The sequence below is a fragment of the Vespula pensylvanica genome, chromosome 11 (assembly GCF_014466175.1).
Source record: "Vespula pensylvanica isolate Volc-1 chromosome 11, ASM1446617v1, whole genome shotgun sequence".
In the NCBI taxonomy this organism is placed as follows: domain Eukaryota; kingdom Metazoa; phylum Arthropoda; class Insecta; order Hymenoptera; family Vespidae; genus Vespula; species Vespula pensylvanica.
The window spans coordinates 5,652,438-5,672,983 of record NC_057695.1 but is presented as its reverse complement, the minus strand read 5'-3'; the positions used below and the strand labels follow the sequence as shown (position 1 = coordinate 5,672,983).

Genomic DNA, 20,546 nt, shown 5'->3' with positions numbered 1-20,546 from the left:
CTATGGTGCACAAACAAACAATGTGACATTTTTAAGATTCTTATTTAATTAATCTTACATAATGAATCGGAATTAACTGTTTCCAAAAAATAACTTTAAATAATTATAGAAGTCAATGGAGAAAAAGATAAAAAGATCACAAATTTTAAATATTAATATATGATAGAGGTAATAGAGAATAAAACATGTCTTATGTAGAGCATGGACCTCGTGTTTTTTTTACCAGTAGACAGAATAATAATATGCCATTGGCTTATGGTGATTATATTGTACCAAAAAAGCGATTAGAGGGTCGTTTAAAAGTGTACGAATCTTGCTCAGATATTAGAGCTTGGAGTTCAAATCCTTTAGAGACCTCACAATATTTTCGTGAACTTGCAGAACATACTACTCCGGTTTGTATTAAACATCAAAAATAGGTATTATTTAAATACATTATCTTAGAGTTAATATATTATTTCTTATTTAATAATATTATCTAAATCATACATTTTATTATTAAATTTCAAATATTTGCTTCTATTATAGTGTGGAAAAATAATACCGTTTAATGTAGTCATTGAGAACATCATAGGTCTAACTTCACAAGCCCAAAATGAACTCCAAATACTTCGTAAAGAACTAAAAAAATATAAATCTCTTAAATTAACAAACGAACAAGAAATACATTTACAAACTTATGTATGTATATTATAGAATGTAAAGATATATTTATTTTCGTGCTACTTTATTATAAAAAAACTATAATACTTTACTGTGATATGTTTCTTTTTGAAGGATGACAAAATTATTACAAATTATCAGAAAGAAAAACAAAATAAAAATAAAACCATGGTGAAAGCGTCATTAAAGGAAAACTTTAAAATCGTCAATAAATCTATTTCTTTGCCACATTTAGATTCATATTTATCTATCAGAATTAATTCTGAAAAAAGTATTCAGTATAATGATAGATATTATCGAGGCTTGTCATTGTTCGACCACATAGATTCGTTATCATGCAAAGCTACATATTTATTACCAAAGTTAAGATCAATTTACTTTACCAAAAAAAATGATAATGATAAAAAAAATAAACATTTAAATGCGGAAACGGATATTGTTACAAATTTAGAAAATAAATATACCCAAGTTGGTAAGTCAGTTAAAATAACAAAATAAAATAATAATAAAAATAATAAATGTATAACTCATATAAATAATAATTGAATATATTAATAAGCATGTGTAGAATATGCTGATATGTCTGTGCAAGTGATATGGAATGTTAATGAGACAGAAACTCAGACTGATTGTTTAACAGAGTATACAACATCTAGTGAAACTAAAATATCTTTGAACAGAGTATGTGTATTTGTATCACACTTGTATATTTATTTATAATAATAATATAATTTTATTATATAGACTGAATCACAAATGTCTACATATAAATATGATCATAAAAATAATCATGGAATTAAGAAACGAAAAATAAATACTCCTATGGAAAAATATATTAAAAAAGATTCTTCTATTGAATCTTATCATAGTGAAAGTGAATCTGAATCTACTAGTATAACCGAAAGCGAATTTGATATTGAATTTTACGAAAAATCTCATAAAGAAATTATTATACAAAAAGATAGTGAAATAATTGCATTAAAAAATGAATTTGGTGTAAGTTAACATTACTATCGTCTATTTTGAACATATCATTAAATTGTACTTTAAAGCTTATTCATTGTTTAGGCAAAAGAAGCTGAAGTTGAAGAATTAAAAGAAATTAATAAAAATTTAGGAATTATGTTAAAGAAGAAGGATGAGAACTTGAATACTTTACGAGGAGGACTTAAAGTAAAATTCAATTTTACTTTATTATTTATAAGAAAGTTAATACTTTTTGATTAATCTAATTATTTCGCTTATAGATTTTACAGGAACGTTCTATGAAGTTGAATGAACAGAGAAATAATGAAATAGATGAAATGAAAAAGAAAGTAATAATAATTATAAATATTACTAATTGCATTATAAAATCAATAATTATTTTCTAGTTATACACGAATACGCGTATAATGGAACGATTAAAAATGGAGCTAAATAAAAAGTATGATGTTTCTTTTTTACAATCACAAGAAATAGAGAAATTACGATTGCATGTTAAGGACACTGCTACTGTACTTGCTGAAAGAGATTCACTTATGGTAATTTATAATGCTATATGTTTTGAAAAATTGTCAAATTTTGACGTTATATAATAATCACATCATCATCATTTAAGGAAAAAGTAAAAGAAATGGAACATCTTTCAAAAGAAGCAGAAAATTGTCGACTTGCTCTTGATCAATTAAAAGAAGCTATACGTGAAAAAGATGAATTACAAAAGCAAAATCTTGAACAAAAATGTATACTTAGTGATCAAGAGGATGAAATAAAACGTCTACTGATATTAATACAGCAAACATCGAGTACTCATAACGATCAGCAGGTAAAATTTCTTTCTATGTTTTTTTATCATATATAAGACCATTACTTGCATGTGTATTTAAATATTACAATAATCATAACGTGATAATTATTTAAAAACAGAATAGAATGACCAATATATTGGAAGAGTTACAAACCGAAATAATAGAAAAAGATAATACAATTTCAAAATATGAAGAACAACTTCATTGTATGGAACAAGAAATTAATAATTTCACAATTAAGTTGAAAAGTAGTTTGAATAATTTAGAAGAATTTAAAATCGCGTATGAAGATATTTGTAGTCGTGTAAAATGTGAACACGATACTTGCGAACGAACCAAGCGTACATTATACACTGTAATGGAGGAATTACAAAGATCTAAACTGGAATATAAAGAACCTTTAGAACAAATAGAAAATGTTAAGAAATACTCTAAAGAATCTTTATGTAGTTCTCACTTGAACTATCATTTTATTTCATCCAGTTCAAATTCAGAAGGTATATTAACAATATGAATAAATTGCTCTGAAACATTAAAAAATTAAAATTACAATGTATCTTTCATTTTGGTTTTAGTTGATGAATCAAATATAATGATGTTCAAAAAGATACAAACATCGCAAAAAGATTTATTTGATAATATCCAACTTCATCATGCAGAAACTGAAACTATTAATAATACAGTAATGCATGAATACATTGATTTCGAAAATCATTCGAATAAAGATGCTTCTGAACCTGACTCATGGAATTCAGCAAAAGTAATTTACTTGCTTATAATTATAATTTATTAATTATATCAAAAATATTAAACGATTATAACTCCGTAATATATCTTGTATAATATTAAATTATAGACTGAAGTATCAATATTAAGTACCAATAATAACGCAAATATTGAAAATACGATAGTTGAAGAAGTATCAAGATCGCTTATAAAAATGCAATCTCTTATGAAGCAATTACAGATATATGCTGAGGATGAACGACCATCTTTAATTAAACAAATTCAAAGCCTTTATAAATATTTAATGAACAATAAATCAGTAATCGTGTGGTCACCAGGTATATTTCCTTCATCTTTTAACTCAATATTTTTATAACTTATATGACTATAACTTCATAGATAAGAACACTAAAAGGCAACAGATTTATGAATTATATAATAAATACAAACAAAATTATGAAAAATATAATCCGTGTATAATATCTTCATATAAAGAGTTGCAAAAAGCTTTAATTAATGAGGAATTGTTAAATCTACATGATGAGTACATTGATAAAATTTTTACAACTCAATTTAAACGTTCCATTACAAAAATGAATGAATTATCTACAGCTCTTCAAGGTAAAGCATATTTACTTGAAGAAAATAATATTTGATATATTATATATTCTTAATCAATTATGAAGGTGTTGGAGATGAACATACAAAAATAGTGAAAGAAGTAGTAGAAAAACAACAAAAGATTTTAGAAAAAGATACTGAAATTGCTCAATTAAAAGAAAAGGTTCGAATGGGTGAAGGTGATTGTATAAGACCAGAAAAATCAGAATGGGATGTAATTAAAGAAAATTTCAGAGTCCTTGATATTGAACTTAATGAAAAAAATCAACTGATAAAAGAATTACAGGATACGCTTACATTAAATAATGTAAAATTATCGGCGTATATTACAGAATGTGATGACTTAAAATTTAAGAACAAAAATCTTATTGATAATAAAAATTCATTACTGAAAGAATGTAGTACAAGGAGTGACGAATTGAAAGAAAAATGTGAAGAAATAAATCAATTAGTAAAGCAATTACAAAATTTAAATGAAAGTATAATGATTACAAATAACATGGAAAAAGAAATTGAACAATTAAAAATAAAGTTATTACTAGATATTTCGACTATTTTTTTTTTTTCATCCTTTATTTTATATGTATATTTAATTGTTCTTTTATAGGTTGAATTTATTACAAGAAGAAAATATTAAACTGCGAAAGAAACTTACAGATACAAATGAAATCATTTGGAAGAATAATGAATTAATAAGAGACTTGAAAGATAAACAAGAGGATGATCAACATAATTTTGCATCTAAAGTTCTTAATTACGACACACTGCTAGCAGAAAGACAAAATATAATTAATAATTTAGAAAATACAAACTTGTCCATAAATGAAAGATTAAAAGATGCAGAAAAGAAAATTTTATCATTAAATAAGACAATTATAGAATTAAATGAACGTAATAACGAAATGAAAATGTTAGACGTTCTCCACGATGATGTTTCGATAGTCGAAAATAATATAACAAAATTAGAAACCAAATCTTCGAAATATAAATTAGAACTATTAAACTATGAAAACATTAATAAAGAAAATGAACTGAGATTAGCTGCTTTTACAAAAGAAAATCAAATAATACAAAAACATATTGAAATTTTAAAAGAGAAATTATCAGTAAATTTGACGGAAGAAATTATTACTGATGACGAATTGAAATACAAATTGCAGTATCTTCCAAATGAATTATACAACAAAATTATGAATCTTAAAAACAAAGTAAATATATATGATGATGCACAGATAAAATATAATTTACATCAAAATGTGGATAAAGATTCTAAAGGTCGGTATTTTATCTTCCATCAAATTTTATCTATTTCAATAATTATTAATAATATATTTTTATAATATATATATATATATATATATATATATATATATAATAGTTGAGAAATATAAATCGAAACAAAAAGAAAAAGATACCATAGAGGATCTCTGGAAAATACAGAATTTAATTGATGAAGTTGAAAAAAAGGACTTTGAAATAGAAAATTTTAAGAATCGTGTAGACGATTTATCTCAAGAAAATGATGATCTTTATAAAAAACTGAAGGTTTGTTACTTATATTTTATATTATTATATATATATAATATTAATAAGATATAATATATAAAATATATCATAATAATATTAATATTATATAAATATAATGTTAATTCATTTTTTGTACATTTATATCAAATATAGTTTCACAAAGAAGATTACGAAGATAAATTAACAATATTAAAAAAGAAATATGATAGCAGTATAAGTGCACTTCATAAAAAACATAAAGAAAATATAGAACATTTAAAAATGAATTTTGAAGAAATTAATGGCGAAAAAATTATTTTTGATTCTGAGAGTTGGTTACAAGTATAATTCAATAACAAATATCTTTTATATATGAATATACGAAATGAAGCATTTAAATGAGAACACACACACACACATATTTCTCAGAGCAAATTTATACTCTAAGAAAAATTGAATTTAGTGAAATATTCTTATTCTATTAAAAGACAGTAAAAATTCTCCAATATTAAATGCCTCACGTTGTATATTTCTAGTACCGTAAGTTTTTTATATTTTTATTCCGTAAATAATATAAAAATATATATATAATAATTATAGTCATTAAGTATTAAAGAATTAACAAATGTTCACAATCGAATATACTCATTGATAAATAAATTAGACATAAATAATGATCACATCAATCAAAAAACAATACTAAACGTTATTGATAAAGAAGACATGTGCGAAACATTAGATAAATTAACGAATATATACGACAACGATAAAAAAGGTATGCTTGGATATATTATGTTTTAAAAAATATTAACAAATGATCTTTTATCCATAATTAAAATTATATCTAATAATAGAAGATCTATCGATGGAAACGCAACATAAGCAGATAGAACTACAAGAAAAAACACGAATTCTAAACACGCATAATTTAAAGCTAAAACAACATAATTCTTCTAAGACATTACTTAATCTACAGAAACATTCCTTACATAATAAGGATAAAGATGAAATTAAAGAAAAAAATATCTTTCATAATATTGCTTGGGAAAGAACTATGTTCTTTGATCCAATTTCTCATAAAAAGAAATACAAATATAACTTAAATCCAGGGTATGCTTTGTATTTATAAATCATAATATTTCATGTAATAATGCATGCTTATTGAGTATTTGATATAATTATCACTACACATAAATATTTATATTTTAGGTTGCAAGATAACAAAAAATATGCAAATAAAGATATAACATCGATATCTGCTAATAGAGCAACAAAAAAAAATACTGTAAGTTGAAATAATTTGTATAGCGATTGATTTATAGTGTTTAATGTGTAAATTCATATTGTTTATATATTTTAGATTGATTGGCAAAGAAAGAACTTCATTTATCAATGTAGTGTACATCATAAAAAAAGTAATATTTGTTGAGAAAAGTGTAAAGACCATATTCAAAGAATATATGCATTACTTCGATTACTTCAACAAAATATATATAGGAGACCATACTGATTACTACAATTTAATTATTGACAAAAGTATAACAAGAGTGAAGTTGCAAAAATTTTTTGAAATGCATTTAATTCTTATAATTTTTTAGAAGATATTTTACTTGTTCTGTTATTGTTTGTACGAGCGAGATTATAATAATTGCGATTCCATTGAAAAACATCTTTTTTTATGATAAAGTAATTATTTAATGATTTTACTAAATATTTTATGAAAGAAGTTCATTTTTATAATTTCTGTATATTAAATAAATTTATAATTATAAATGTTGAAAGTAATTTTTATAAGTTTATCAATATTAACAGGGTATTAATGAAAGTCGTGAAAGATTGGTTATAATAATGTGTTTAAAACATAACGAATTGTATTGTGAACAATTATTTATAATTTTACAATAAATATCTACGACAGAACCATCATAGTATCGTACAAAATCTGTAATATATAGATGCTGCACACGAATCGTTTAGTAAATGATTTACTAAACATTTATGCTTTGTGTATACTATTGTGTATCTAAACACAGTTATTATTCCAACTATGAAGGTTGCCGCGACTAAACAAATGCTCCTTTACAGATAAACATTTATATACGTTGTATGTTGTAAATACAACATAGTATGTAAAATCAACGTTGTTGATAGAGCTATTTTCGCTATGCAATTTTATGTAATAATACAAAATTTAGCGAGTATAAAAAATATAAACATTTACTCTTATAAGCATAATAATTAAAATGAATATTATATGAAAAGCTTTCAACTTGATATACTTGTTTGTACTTTACTATTTCTAAGATATAGTATACATTTTTTTTTTTAGAAAATATATAGATGCGACATATGCGACGTTTGTTGCTATAAAAAAAATTGTATCATAACATGATGTAATGATCTATAATGACAAAAAGCTAATGTAGTTAAATAAAAAATTATAATTCAACTATAAATTCATGAAATAGAAATAGATAGCTAAAATGGAAATATAACAGTATTGTAAAATTGCATACACTTGACAAAAAATTAAGTGTATGCGTGTATTCAATGTACACGTCATTCGATTACGATGATATTGATAGTAATAGTCTATTTTTTTTTATAAATACACCAAATGATTTTTTTTACTAAGAAAAAAATAAAAATCTAAAAATTATTTTGTCAACATAATTCTCGTACGTAATATAGATCCTATAGATATAAATAATGTGTGATAAGAGTGTAATATAAATATATCTTCTGAACACAAAACAAATTCATTTGTACATACTTCGAAATATACAATAATATTATATTAAATTTGATCATTATAATCGAGAAATCTTTTTATTTTTTAAGCTATAATAATAGAAGTGATTTTGCCAATATCATAATTATAATAATTATAGAAATGACTTCATTCAGTGTCAGTTTTTATATTTCATTACGATAGTATTTTTAAGTGAAAAAAAAAAGAAAGATATGTTATAATATAATAGATTTGGGTATATGTATTTACAAATCTAAATTAAAGATCAAACATGTTAGATAAAAAATAGTGTTTAATAATTTGCATACGAGTATGAAGTGTCTCTTCAAGTCGATAAAATATGTATTTATTATTTAATAAATTAAACTTTTTTTTTTTCTTACCAAAGATTCTATTGTGACAAAAGAATTGACTGTAAATATCCAATGTGCAACTGTGATCATTGCTTTTGTGCCACATAATGGATGTATCTCACGAGTACCAAATAATCTTGCTAAAAACGCAAAACAAATTTTTGTTTTATACCTTTAACCAGAATATATGATTGAAAATATTTTCAACTTACCACACAACCATTATTTTACGAGCATTCCTGCAAGTTTTCTGTTACTCCCTATATATGATAATTAAGGAAGAAAAAATATATACATATATATATATATATATATATATATATATATATATATATATACATATATATATATATACTAATAGTAAGAATTCACATATTGTATATATCCTTGCTGAGACTATAAATGAGCAATGTGAATGCAATTGAAATGAACGTTTAAAAAAATCAAAATTCGATGTTAATATTTATAAAAAGCTATTTTAATAACGTTCTTCCGAGTTAGTTTTTATCACATAGAAAATGTGATCCAATCAAATCGAATAAACTATGATCGTTGAATTTAAAAAAAAAACATGAAAAATATATTTAATTATATATGTAATGAAAATATTATTTCTTTACCTAAGACAAACTGAAAAGATTTATTTCCTTCACAGAATTTTACTTTCTTCAATGGTTCGTTCGAAAATAAGGATCTTTTACTTTGTGAGATATTTATGTTACCTCTTTATAAAAAGTCACGTTTTCCTGTAAAATAAAGAACTTGCTTAATTGAAACATCGCGGTCATTGAAGGAGACTCACACATTGGATCACTCATCAATATATACATACATAAATACATACGTATATACATACATGCATACATGCATACATACATACATACATACATGTGTATATATATATATATATAATTATGTATGTGTATATGTGTGCATATATATATATATATCACCAAAAGAAAAACGTTTTATAATACGAAACAAAAAGATTTGTAAATGTTTTTGTTTTTTGTCCAAATCATTATATTCGCTCATATTCTTATAGTTCTAGCTATAGTACATAAAACAAACACTAAAAATCATTCAATTCGAGTAATCCTATTTAATGTAATTTGTATATATAGTAAATTATTGTATTTAAATGTACGCTTACGCCTAGCTGCATACAGTTTTCTTCATTTTTTTTTAATAATATATAATATAATAATATACTATGTCGCATATAAAAAACAATTACTTAGTATAGAGTACAAGATCGTTCCTTAGTTAAGTTTTTGTTTTTCTCATAATTATTTATATATAAACGTAAGACCTCGTCCGTCTCTGAAATGAACGTGTTCCCTCGTTCCCCGAAAACTGTAAAAAAAATACGATTGGTGGATCAAAATGGTTCAAGAAGAACGCATTTTCTACTTGAAGCAGCAATGAAGAACGTCTATTAAAGATTTCTGATTTCTATTTGGGCATCAATGAGAGTCATTGTCGAAGTAACGAAAGGTAGTAGAAAAGGTAGTAATATACTTTTCGTTTACTTAAATGTTGTAGACATATCTCTGAAAATTTCCAACGTAAGACGATTCTAATTTGAGTTGTGTGTGTGTTCTTTTTTCTTTTTCTTTCTTTTTTTTTTTTCCTTTTTTTTCAGACAGTTTTTCTAGATATTATTATATATAATTTAATGACAATAATTTTCCAAGTAGAATCAACAATGTATCGATCGCATATATATCGGCTATCAAATCTCACAACGCACCAAGGATCAGAGAGCGTTTTTCATTTTTCTATAAAGAGAGAAAGTGATCCCGGCTTTTGACTTACTCTGAAAAGTAAACTTGTGGTCGATAAAGTGCTGTAAGAAGCTACCATTATTTTTTGCAAGCGTAATTTAACGAATTAATTTACGAATGGTATATATCTCTATCGTAGAAGAAATTTGACGCAAAGTTGCTTATTCCTGTACACTCTTTTTTATTTTCTGATAATCCTATTGCACTAATGTCAGGAATATACAACTTGCCAGAAATATATGAATATGGAATGAGGATAGAAGAAATATATATCGGATCTTACAAAAAAAAAATAAAGATTAAAAAGAAATGACATAAAATAATATTAATAATAATAATATAATAATAATAATAATAATAATAATAATAATAATAATAATAATAATAATAATAATAACAGTAGTGTGTAATGTAAATCTACCAGCCTTACTTGACAACCATTTGGAAACGAGGGAACACACACCGATCTGCCGCTTTTCTGCTCTTATCTTAGCGGATTCCAAAGTGACCGTCCCCCTTTCCCCCAATTTAAGCTAAAAATGTGAAGTGTCATTTTGGTTGGCAGGTTTGAAGGTTCACCTTGTGTCGTGTCTGTGGTGTGAGATCGCGCCGAGTCACCGACAACAAATGCGGTTGCTCTAGCTAAAGAGGCACGCGACATCGCGATGTTGCTGCGTCAACAATATAATCTGCTCCACGTTCCGTCTCCGCATCCTAAAATTATTTTTTTTTGATTAATAATAAATATTAATAATTTGTCACGCCAACAATGTTTATCGAATATATTTTATTAAAAATCCCAAATGGTACAAATTTCAACATAATAAATATATATACATACATATCGCTTTTTCCAATAATGACAATTATAAAAATCATTAAAAAAAAAAAAAAAACTCACCATACGCGAGCTGGTAGAAGAGGGGGACGTGGCAGCAGAGGGAGGCACCGTCAATATTGAATGATATTATCTACAACCGCGAAACCGCACGCGCCGAGACCAGCAGTTGACATTAAGCGGACTAACTCTCTCGCATGAGATGCTGCTACTTCTAGAGGCGGCCGACGAGGTAGATTGCTAGATTCTGAAACGAAAAACTTTAAAATAGAAAATGCGCGAAAAAATTATCAAGATTGTGTATATATATATATATATGGTAAACCTAATTTGTTTTTCTTTTTTTTTTTTTTTTTAACAGCCTGAAAATATCGGTGATTTATTGAACAAGATTTTATTTAGATTTTATTCTTCTACTGATTGATGAATCTTTTCTGATGTATCATTACCAAGTATAGCAGAATTCAACCTCGCGCAAACGGTTTCTCGTTGCTGGGGATCCAATTGCCAACCAACAGGCGAGTTCCATGGATTTGCATATGCTAAGAGACTGAAAGCATCTTGTAACATTTTTTTATTTCCTTCATTCTTGCCATGTTGTTGCCTCAAATGTATCGATTGCGAGTAGAGTTGTCTACCAAACTCCAACATTTTTTCAATAGCTTGTTTATTACCACCGCATAATTGCTTTTTATTTTTATTCGCAACAACGTCATTGTTAATGCTGCAATTGCCATTTTGTTGCTGATTTTGATTGGCACCATCGATCTCTGCGAACAGAGACGTGATATCTTAATGTTCCTCAAAGTTTCGCAACAACGTACGAGAGAAGTATCATATGGAGCAACGCTCACCCAACAAAAGATTTCAGAACCTTCAGGATATATCCCTTTTTTTATACTCACCTATACGTAACTCAATTAAAGCACACATGCAAAGAAAATTCTTAATAAAAATAAAATAAATAATTACTTTTTCAATGTGCGTGATGAATGAATTATTTTATATTAAAAATCTCGAATAAGGAGTATATTATTAACGCCTCACCCATATCTACGTCCTCTCCATTTTGACACTTGAAACCGTTCGCATTGAGATTACCATTTTGATAGCCGTTACTACTCTTGATACCATTCATCGTACCCATATTATTCTCTTCCATGTCGACATCTTCTTCGATCTGGCCGTTAACAAATTGCTGCTCGCTGGCACCGTTCATCGTGTTATTAATATTCATTTCTTCTACGTTACCGTTCGCTGAGGATTTCGCATAAGCTTTGGTAGACTGTATGACACTAGTCTGATTAACGTTGGTAGTTTGACAGACTTCAGAATCACTTCCGTTTACCATCTCGACGAATTGACGACATTTCAATGCGAATAACAAATTAGGATCCCGTTCTAGAAGTCCGGGATATAATCGGCTGGTTAAATCTATTGCTTCGCCCATACGTCCAGCCAGTACGAGTTTTAAAATCCCTACAAATGAATAATTCAGAGATAATGTCCTAAAAATCATTGTATAAAACTTGTCATTCCAAATTTCAATAATTATCGCAAAAGATTCTCTACATCTTATTACTCGAATGGACCTACTTTGTCTATTTTTGATGGAATTGAAGTCCTCCTCAAAGACTTGACCCGTGCTGTTGGCGAAGGCTTCGGCGGTGGCGCAGTACCCGTGATGGACGAGATACGTAGACACCATTCTGTCGAATTCGTACACACCTTCGTTACTCTCGAGACGATTATTCCATGAAGATTTTCAGCTAACTTCCCCGGAAGAGGTCTCGCAAGTCGAAGGATTCTTAATGAACGACATTGACAAGTGGAGGAGGAAGAAAAACAATCACGGAGAAGAAAAGGAAGCACGGCCAGAGAGTGCGTAAGTGTCACGGATCCGTCTTGCTTTTCTGGGTGAATACGTACTTGTGAAGGACGGCCTGCCACTGACCCTGGCCATGATCCGGCGTCGGATAGTTTATGATCTGTAATCTCGTTCGTACGCGCAGTTCATTGATCATATCCCCGATGTCGAAGACAAACGGTGCTTGTCCGAAGTTTGCATCCACTACCTCTCCTGGTGTCTGCAGACCGACCGTTGGATAGAGATTTGGCTGTGATAAAAAAACAGTCAATTAATCAATTATCTACTATATATATATATATATATATATATATATATATATATAATACGTCTACGTATTCAATTGATTCATAAATACGTGCCGTTATAAATAAAAACATTTATTAGAATAAATCTACACTTATTTATGAACGAAATACAACTCAATAATTGATATATATATATATATATATATATATATATATGCATATCTAATACGGATAAAAAAATCGCAAATTAAACTTACAGGAAGATCCGTAAAGGCTATTCCAAGGTGGTGACCATTTTTAGTATAAAATGCTGTGTTATCAACGAGATTGACACCACAACCGATGACGTCTCCGGTGGTGAAGGTAGGTCCATAAGGTTGACCTGTACCCGACGAGCAAAAGCTGTGGCCATCGTCACCATGATAGCCGTACGAGTGCTTGTCCCAACCTGGTAATCTATTAACGTTCACACCATGTGCTGAGAGCCCGATACCCATGTATCCATCTCTTCCTTTGCTCACGATCTTCACCTCGAAATAATACAAACCACAGGCCGCCGGTATCGAATGCGTCGTGCGTACACTTGCAGCATCCTTGTGTGTTTTTCCATAACCTGTAGAAAATAAACCATTTTTAAAAACATACCCATTCTTTTATTTTTTACATATTAGACAATTTTTTATCAAACATTCCAACGAAAATTACATCATATTTATATTTGGATTAAAAACTATTGTTTTAATAAATTATTATAAATAAAATAATAATTGATGTTATTTCTATCATGAATTATTAATACGTCACGATCGTTTGTTGATAACAATACAATTTTAAAATGATCTCATATAAGTCCCTACTATTCTAGATGATCTATACAAAAAATAATAATAATAATAATAATAATAATAATAATAATAATAATAATAATAAATGCAACATTGTTAAAAGAGGAAGAACTATTATCTTATAAATTATGCAACGACAGTGATGCTCACTTTTCATCTCACTTTTCCCTAATAACATGCACGCAACCATGCATACACGTTCTTCTAATACTTATAAAAACATTTCCTTTTCTTACATGCAACGCGAAGATAATAATAACCGGAATGATAAGAATATTAAAAGGCGATAAAAAATATATTCGTTGTAAAAATACCGTATCACTATATACATCAGAGAAAGCTAAATAATTACGGTTGAAAAGTCAATGGACGAAATATTAAATACATACATACATACGTACGTACATAATATATATATATATATATATATATATATATATATATACACATATAGATATATGTATAGATTTACCATTTAAAATCTCCAGCAAAAATAATACTGTTGATATTGATGTTATTGTTGTTATTGCTATTATTATTATGATTATTATTATTATTATTATTATTATTATTTCGATCAAAAATAATAAAAAAAACTTCATTGAGATAGATATATAAATTCTATCCAGTAGAAGAGTCCATTGAGTTTGAACTCTGAAGCAATACGAATAGTCACGTCCGTGAAAATCGATAATTTTTTTTCTTTTTTTTATGAAAAGTAACAATCGCAAATAAAAATATGTTGTCGTGTAACAATGAAATTTAAAAATTGTCTCTTTAAACAAAAATACAAATTGGGTAAAGCTAGACTTTACTACATAATCAAACTGCAAGTGGGTCACTATGTCACCACGTCGCATCGATGCAACATCTCAAGCTTGCTTATATATATATGTATATATATTGTTTGTATATATTATGTGTGTGTGTATAAATATATATACACGGTGGTAGCATATACATATGATCTTCATGGGCCCTTCTTGTATACATCATAAAAAAACATCATTTCGATATTTAAAAAAAAACTTTTTATATTCAAAGCCTCTTACGTTCTTCAGGAATATCATTAATATTATTTTAACTTATCATAAAATGGATGTAAAGTAACAGATATATTACGAAATAATATCCAAAGAGCTACATAACGAATTATTAACGACAGAAATAGCAGCTATACTAAGCGAAGACTACGAACGTTCTAAATCTAACAACGTAAATCGATTTATGTAATTCCTACATATCTCATAGGTCCTCCATTAACCTAGACGTTTTTTATCTTTTATAGGATAAGGTTAGAACGTTAAAAAAATAATCACGCATCTTATAAGAATCTTATTTTCGTAATAAATAAAACATTACCGAAGCTTGATCGTTGTGAATAAATAACGAGATAAAGAATGAAAATGCAATGAAATTATTCATCGTAATGTCAAAACACATGGACATCGCTATAAGATGAAGATTTGTATTATTTATATTTTAATATATTCAATGATAAATTCTAAAATATCGTAAATACAATGTATTAACTAATACATCAATTTGTAATTAATGAAAAATAAAAAATTGCATTTACAGTACTTACATTCGTATATATGAATGGATGCATCTATACTATATGCACCGACGGCCATTAATAGTGCATCAGTGGATCTACGATCTAATAGAATAACATTATTATTCAATAGTTCTATCGAATATAAAAAAAAGTCTGATCATATATCGAGAATTTTTATATGTATTAAAAATATAACACATATTTGCAATTATATAGATGAATGTGATTATGTTGAACAAGCATGGTTATGAATCTCGCTATTTTATTAACGATTAAAATTCGTAATATTTGGAATGAGAATCACTGTAATCAACTTCTAAAAAAAAGGTCAAATCTCTTTTACGAATAGAAAAGTATTAGTTTTTCAACCCATTGCCACATTTCAAATACGTTCCAAATACATATCCTCGAAACATAACCACACTTTTTTCTAAAAGAAGACAAATTGATAAAAAAGTATTCTTTTCTTACAAATACGAAATCCACTGATGCACCGTTAATGATCGTGGATCTATAATAAATACACTCTGCTTTTATACTCAATACAACTTGGTCCTTCATGTGAAAATTCTCATGATACATGATTTCTCTACATTTGAATACATACGCTTATACATTATATGTAAACAAAGAATCGGTAAAGCTTTCGATCGTACAGAGCGAATCATGTGAGATAATTTAATAGAAAATGAATTAGTTGATAACTTTTATTAGTTGATTTCGAAACGTTCTTTTTCTTTTTTCTATAAGAAGATAAAGAATTCATTAGATATTAAAATTAGTAAGAAACATATAACGTAATTACCTTCTATATAGCTAATATACATTCTTTTCTTATACTAAGGTGTATGTATACACGCGCGCGTACGCGTGTGTGTAGAAATATATAAACACTGTAATAGTATACTCTCTCACTCGTTCAACTTCACAAGAATAAGTTACTGTCCGACTTTTAATCAGATTATACGAGTTTGTATCTTTATAATTATTAATATTGATAAGAATACGAGAAGAAAAAAAAAGAAAAATAAAAAACGTAAAGTAGTCATTGAAGTATTGGCCACAATATTTTTCTGAAATATCATAATATCCTCTCAAGGAAAACAATAATATTAAAATATATTTTTAATTAATAATCCTAAGCAATTATCGTTCGAGTTTAGTTACGGCCTTGAAGATTAAAGAAAGCAAAAAGGGATCTTCGATCCGTGGTCTCTCGGCCAGACGCCTACGAAGTAACACGTGATATATGCGCGGTAAAAGATTCAAATGGTCAAGATTCCAATAGAACGCGAATCCATACGCACAGCCGATCAATGAAGCTCTGTAAGCTTATTTTTGGTTACTTCTTTATTTGAACGCGAATATTGCTACGATTCGATATAAAATATCATAGGTAACATCGTCAAAATAAAAACAATGGATAGAAAGATGGAAATTTTAGAAAATAGAGAATCATGAAAGCAAAGCTTTATGAGATTCTGATTGGGTAACATCAACGTAGAGAGTAAGAATTGGCCAATGAGGATTCAGTCAAACGAGACTTCGCCTACGTTTACATTTTTTTTCTTTCGGAATTAATTTCTTTTAATATGTATAAACGTGTTTGCAAATCGTCGAGACGTCACATGAATTACATGAAACTTATTCATGATAATAATTGCGAGTAATTTTTTATGACAAATGTATAGAAATAATGTAATAGTAACGAACTATTATAAGAGAACTTTATATTCGCATAATTAATTCTTATATAAAAATGAATCCGTATCTAAGGAATATTTTTTAGATAGATATATATACATACATATATGCTTATATATGCTGAGACGAAAAGAGACAGATACACACATATATACATTCCGAGAAAGACGTATCTCCTTTATGCTAACGAAACTGCGCACAGTTTGTTCGTGTCTACACGTGGGATAAGTTCCAAGGCAGGCATGATTTAAATCTCGCTTTTGCTGGATACAATAAAACCATTAGACGCCACCAGTCGTCGTGGTAGTCGTAGAGATCACGGTCGTCTCCATTTATCGAGAGATGATATCAAGAGATGATATACTAACTGATACTTATATTCGATTAAATACTAACATTTATTTTAACGACATCTCAAGTCATTTAAATGAAAATATCATATCAAGAATATACGCAGTTCTGATATTACATTGTAAACGTGAATATATATATATTACGTCATACCATGCAAAATATGTATATACGTACATACATACATACATACATATATATGTATATATATACACACACATACGCATTTGATTTTGGAAATAAAATACGTCATAACAATTAAAACACATCGAAAAACTCCACCGTAATAAAAACAATAACACTCCATTCCTTCATAATTATTTACAATCACGAAACACAATCAATAAGACACAAACCGATTAAACGACCTTGCTATTTCTGCCGCACTATTTCGCGATGAGACTGTTGTTCCAAAAATATTGTGGAATAATATTTGACATAACCACATTGCCATCGTTGATTTCGTATTCGCAAATTGGACATTTCATAATATCGACTTATGTTTTCTGTCAGAGCCCTATGGTATATTATATCGAGTAAAAGAGTATGCTTAACATCTCTACACAATTACTTCAAAAATAAAAGGACAAAAAAATAAAAAAAATAGAAAGAAATGAGATTCGCTGTACACAACATGCGTACCCCTCGCGTGTTCTTATCGTGTCTCTTCGATTACAAAGGAGTCTCTCCATCGTCGTCGTCGTCGTTGTCGGTAGTTGTCGTCGTCGTCATCGTCGCATTGCGTTCCGCAAAATCGTATGTACGTTTCACGCTTCGAGAATTCATCGATGAAGATAGGATAGAATTAGTTTATGTTAATCTATTGACTTTTCCGTTTCACTGGTCGTAACATAATTACAAATTCTTTGGTATCCAATTTTAGATACGAACGTTCTCTCTCATTGCTTTTTTTGTTGTTTTTCGTTCGTTAGACATTTCAAATAAGATGGTCTTTACAATGTTATAAACGAGGTACCTTTCCATCGATAAGTTATCAAGCGATATATACGTGTGTGTGTATATATACATATCCTTTGTCTTATATGAATGTATATTTACCCTCTGTACACGGGCACATGCTGCACAAGTTTGTATAAAAAAAGTCAAAGAATGATTAAAGACAGATGTAAAGTAGACGATAAAATCGAAGATTTTTCGAGAGAAGAAAAAAAAACCGTAATCATTTCTTCGTCATGGTTGCGGTCATGATCGATTAATTCGAGAAAGGAAATAGGATATTATTAGTGATGATAATTAGCACATTCGATAAGAACAAAATTGAAAGCTCTTTTCTACGAAGGAACCGTCGTTATGTTATATCTTTCTCGGTTCCCTGTTCTGCTTATATATACGTACTTTACACACATACGCATTGCAATATATGTACATGGCATGCAATGTTCGGACGCACTCACAGCTGTCATTGAGAGAGATCGGTGCGTGTATCTCACTCTCTTTCTTTCTTTTTTTTTTCTTTCTTTCTTTCTTTCTCTACATAGGTAATACATTTTCTTTGCACATTTTTTTTTTTCTATGCTCGTGTGCGTTAAGAGATCCATGCACGCGATTTGCGTGCAGCAGCAGCAGCAGCAGCAGCAGTAGCAGCAATAGCAAGGCAAAGATTAAGCAAGTCCACCGATAGACGTAGAACTTTCGCGACACAAGGACAACGAAAGAAGACGACACGACGAAGGTCCTCGTCGTAGCAAATGAACCAGCACGAGGCACGTTAAGGTTCGCATCGACGCAGAGAGACCACGAGCGATCAGCTGATTCCTTTGTTTAGGTCGCTGACACACGCGAAAAAAGAGCTCTGCCATTTTCAATCAATATTTCGCTTCTGTCCGGGACCAGCCCGACCAGCTCGAACGAGTCGATCGTATCATTCTGACGAGTTAATACCCGATTAAGATCGAGATGTTGGAATTAAATAAAAATCGTGGATTTTCCTTTGCTTTTAGATGTATCTTGCTACGAGGTCAGGGGAGGGCTTACGTACCTTTGTAGTGAACGCGAAGATTATTTTGTGATAGTCCTATGTAGTTGTACTTGTCCTTTGGGCTCCAGGATCGTGGCAATGGCGTCTCTTCCTCGTTGACCATCGGATATAGCATTTTCAGACGGTCCACGACTTGGGTCTGTCCACAATTTGTCCTCGAAGGCTCCATAACAATCCGTTCCTCGCTGGTGGCCGCCATCATTGCAGTCTGCAATCCCACTCTGCTGCCAGATAGAAATGTGACTGCGCACACGAGTCGCGCAACTCGCTCTTGTCCGACGAGCACGTTATATGCGATACCTAGAATGGAAAACAAATCATTGAAAGATCGTTCGAGAATGATTATCGATTTTCATTTGTCGATTATTTCGAGCTCTCTATTGTAATACACGAGTTTCTATTTCTCTCTTCTCTTTATAAACTTTCAAACTTTCTTCTTTCTCCATATATGTATGTACTTCTCGACCAATCACAAGGCAGCATTTTCATTAAGCGCCATTTTGAAAGTAAATTTGTAGTAGATATCAAATGAATTGATGAAATTTCTTATTATTATATCGATATAATATACGAATTGCGAATTTATTTATTATCATTCATAAATATAAATCTAATATTATGTTTAAGTGAGATATAGTATATATGTGTGTATATATATATGTGTATGCATATATATATATACGATCTGTGTGAGTATGGATAAAGACGTATCATCAAGGTTACCAAACTGTAATTAGTGTATCTTTATATCTACATCTTTAATTTTATCTAGTCTTGATATTATACAAGAGGACTTTAAACAAATTTTGATACGAAATAACTTACATAAGAAAAAGAATACATTACCTATAAATTAATTAAATATATTTGAAATATCACCTCTTCGCAAGAAACGAGTAGACAGCGCACAGCGCCAACTAGTGTTTCCTACGTTA

General features: G+C 28.7%; 2 protein-coding genes across 8 annotated transcripts; one reads left to right on the top strand and one right to left on the bottom strand.

Annotated features, from left to right (window-relative positions):
* Nucleotides 1-705: 705 nt before the first annotated feature.
* LOC122633171 (spindle pole body component 110-like) lies at nucleotides 706-7,022 on the top strand. Its single transcript, XM_043820780.1, has 16 exons — nucleotides 706-1,836; nucleotides 1,911-1,979; nucleotides 2,037-2,186; nucleotides 2,264-2,470; nucleotides 2,572-2,950; nucleotides 3,029-3,213; nucleotides 3,310-3,517; nucleotides 3,579-3,800; nucleotides 3,866-4,331; nucleotides 4,408-5,075; nucleotides 5,179-5,345; nucleotides 5,481-5,648; nucleotides 5,907-6,081; nucleotides 6,164-6,416; nucleotides 6,516-6,591; nucleotides 6,667-7,022. Exons 1-16 carry the CDS (start codon nucleotides 1,786-1,788, stop codon nucleotides 6,733-6,735), a joined length of 3,513 nt encoding a protein of 1,170 aa, XP_043676715.1. The 5' UTR covers nucleotides 706-1,785; the 3' UTR covers nucleotides 6,736-7,022.
* Nucleotides 7,023-7,157: 135 nt separating this feature from the next.
* LOC122633173 (ran-binding protein 9) lies at nucleotides 7,158-20,537 on the bottom strand. Of its 7 annotated transcripts, XM_043820792.1 has the most exons (13): nucleotides 20,458-20,537; nucleotides 19,612-19,911; nucleotides 15,585-15,659; nucleotides 13,409-13,764; nucleotides 12,966-13,153; nucleotides 12,633-12,745; nucleotides 12,084-12,515; nucleotides 11,486-11,806; nucleotides 11,100-11,283; nucleotides 10,629-10,912; nucleotides 9,032-9,157; nucleotides 8,624-8,671; nucleotides 7,158-8,551 (listed from the first exon to the last, which is right to left on the bottom strand). In XM_043820792.1, the coding sequence occupies exons 2-9, from the start codon at nucleotides 19,811-19,813 to the stop codon at nucleotides 11,150-11,152; spliced, it is 1,821 nt and encodes a 606-aa protein (XP_043676727.1). In that variant the 5' UTR covers nucleotides 19,814-19,911; nucleotides 20,458-20,537; the 3' UTR covers nucleotides 7,158-8,551; nucleotides 8,624-8,671; nucleotides 9,032-9,157; nucleotides 10,629-10,912; nucleotides 11,100-11,149. The 7 variants fall into 7 exon arrangements, with proteins under 7 accessions (XP_043676727.1, XP_043676725.1, XP_043676728.1 ...); XM_043820790.1 differs by having other exon boundaries at nucleotides 7,158-8,671; XM_043820793.1 differs by having other exon boundaries at nucleotides 7,158-8,671; nucleotides 10,778-10,912.
* Nucleotides 20,538-20,546: the final 9 nt, after the last annotated feature.

What these genes read in the sequence shown, in the direction of transcription:
- LOC122633171 (XM_043820780.1), top strand. Translation starts at nt 1,786, where the DNA reads ATGTTAAAGAAGAAGGATGAGAACTTGAATACTTTACGAGGAGGACTT. An exon ending in ATTATCTACAGCTCTTCAAG is followed by an intron (nt 3,801 to 3,865) that starts GTAAAGCATATT and finishes TCAATTATGAAG; the next exon opens with GTGTTGGAGATGAACATACA. An exon ending in GAGCAACAAAAAAAAATACT is followed by an intron (nt 6,592 to 6,666) that starts GTAAGTTGAAAT and finishes TATATATTTTAG; the next exon opens with ATTGATTGGCAAAGAAAGAA.
- LOC122633173 (XM_043820790.1), bottom strand. Translation starts at nt 19,813, where the DNA reads ATGATGGCGGCCACCAGCGAGGAACGGATTGTTATGGAGCCTTCGAGG. An exon ending in TAGCCTTTACGGATCTTCCT is followed by an intron (nt 13,154 to 13,408) that starts GTAAGTTTAATT and finishes TTTTTATCACAG; the next exon opens with CCAAATCTCTATCCAACGGT. An exon ending in GTTGAATTCTGCTATACTTG is followed by an intron (nt 11,284 to 11,485) that starts GTAATGATACAT and finishes TTTTCGTTTCAG; the next exon opens with AATCTAGCAATCTACCTCGT.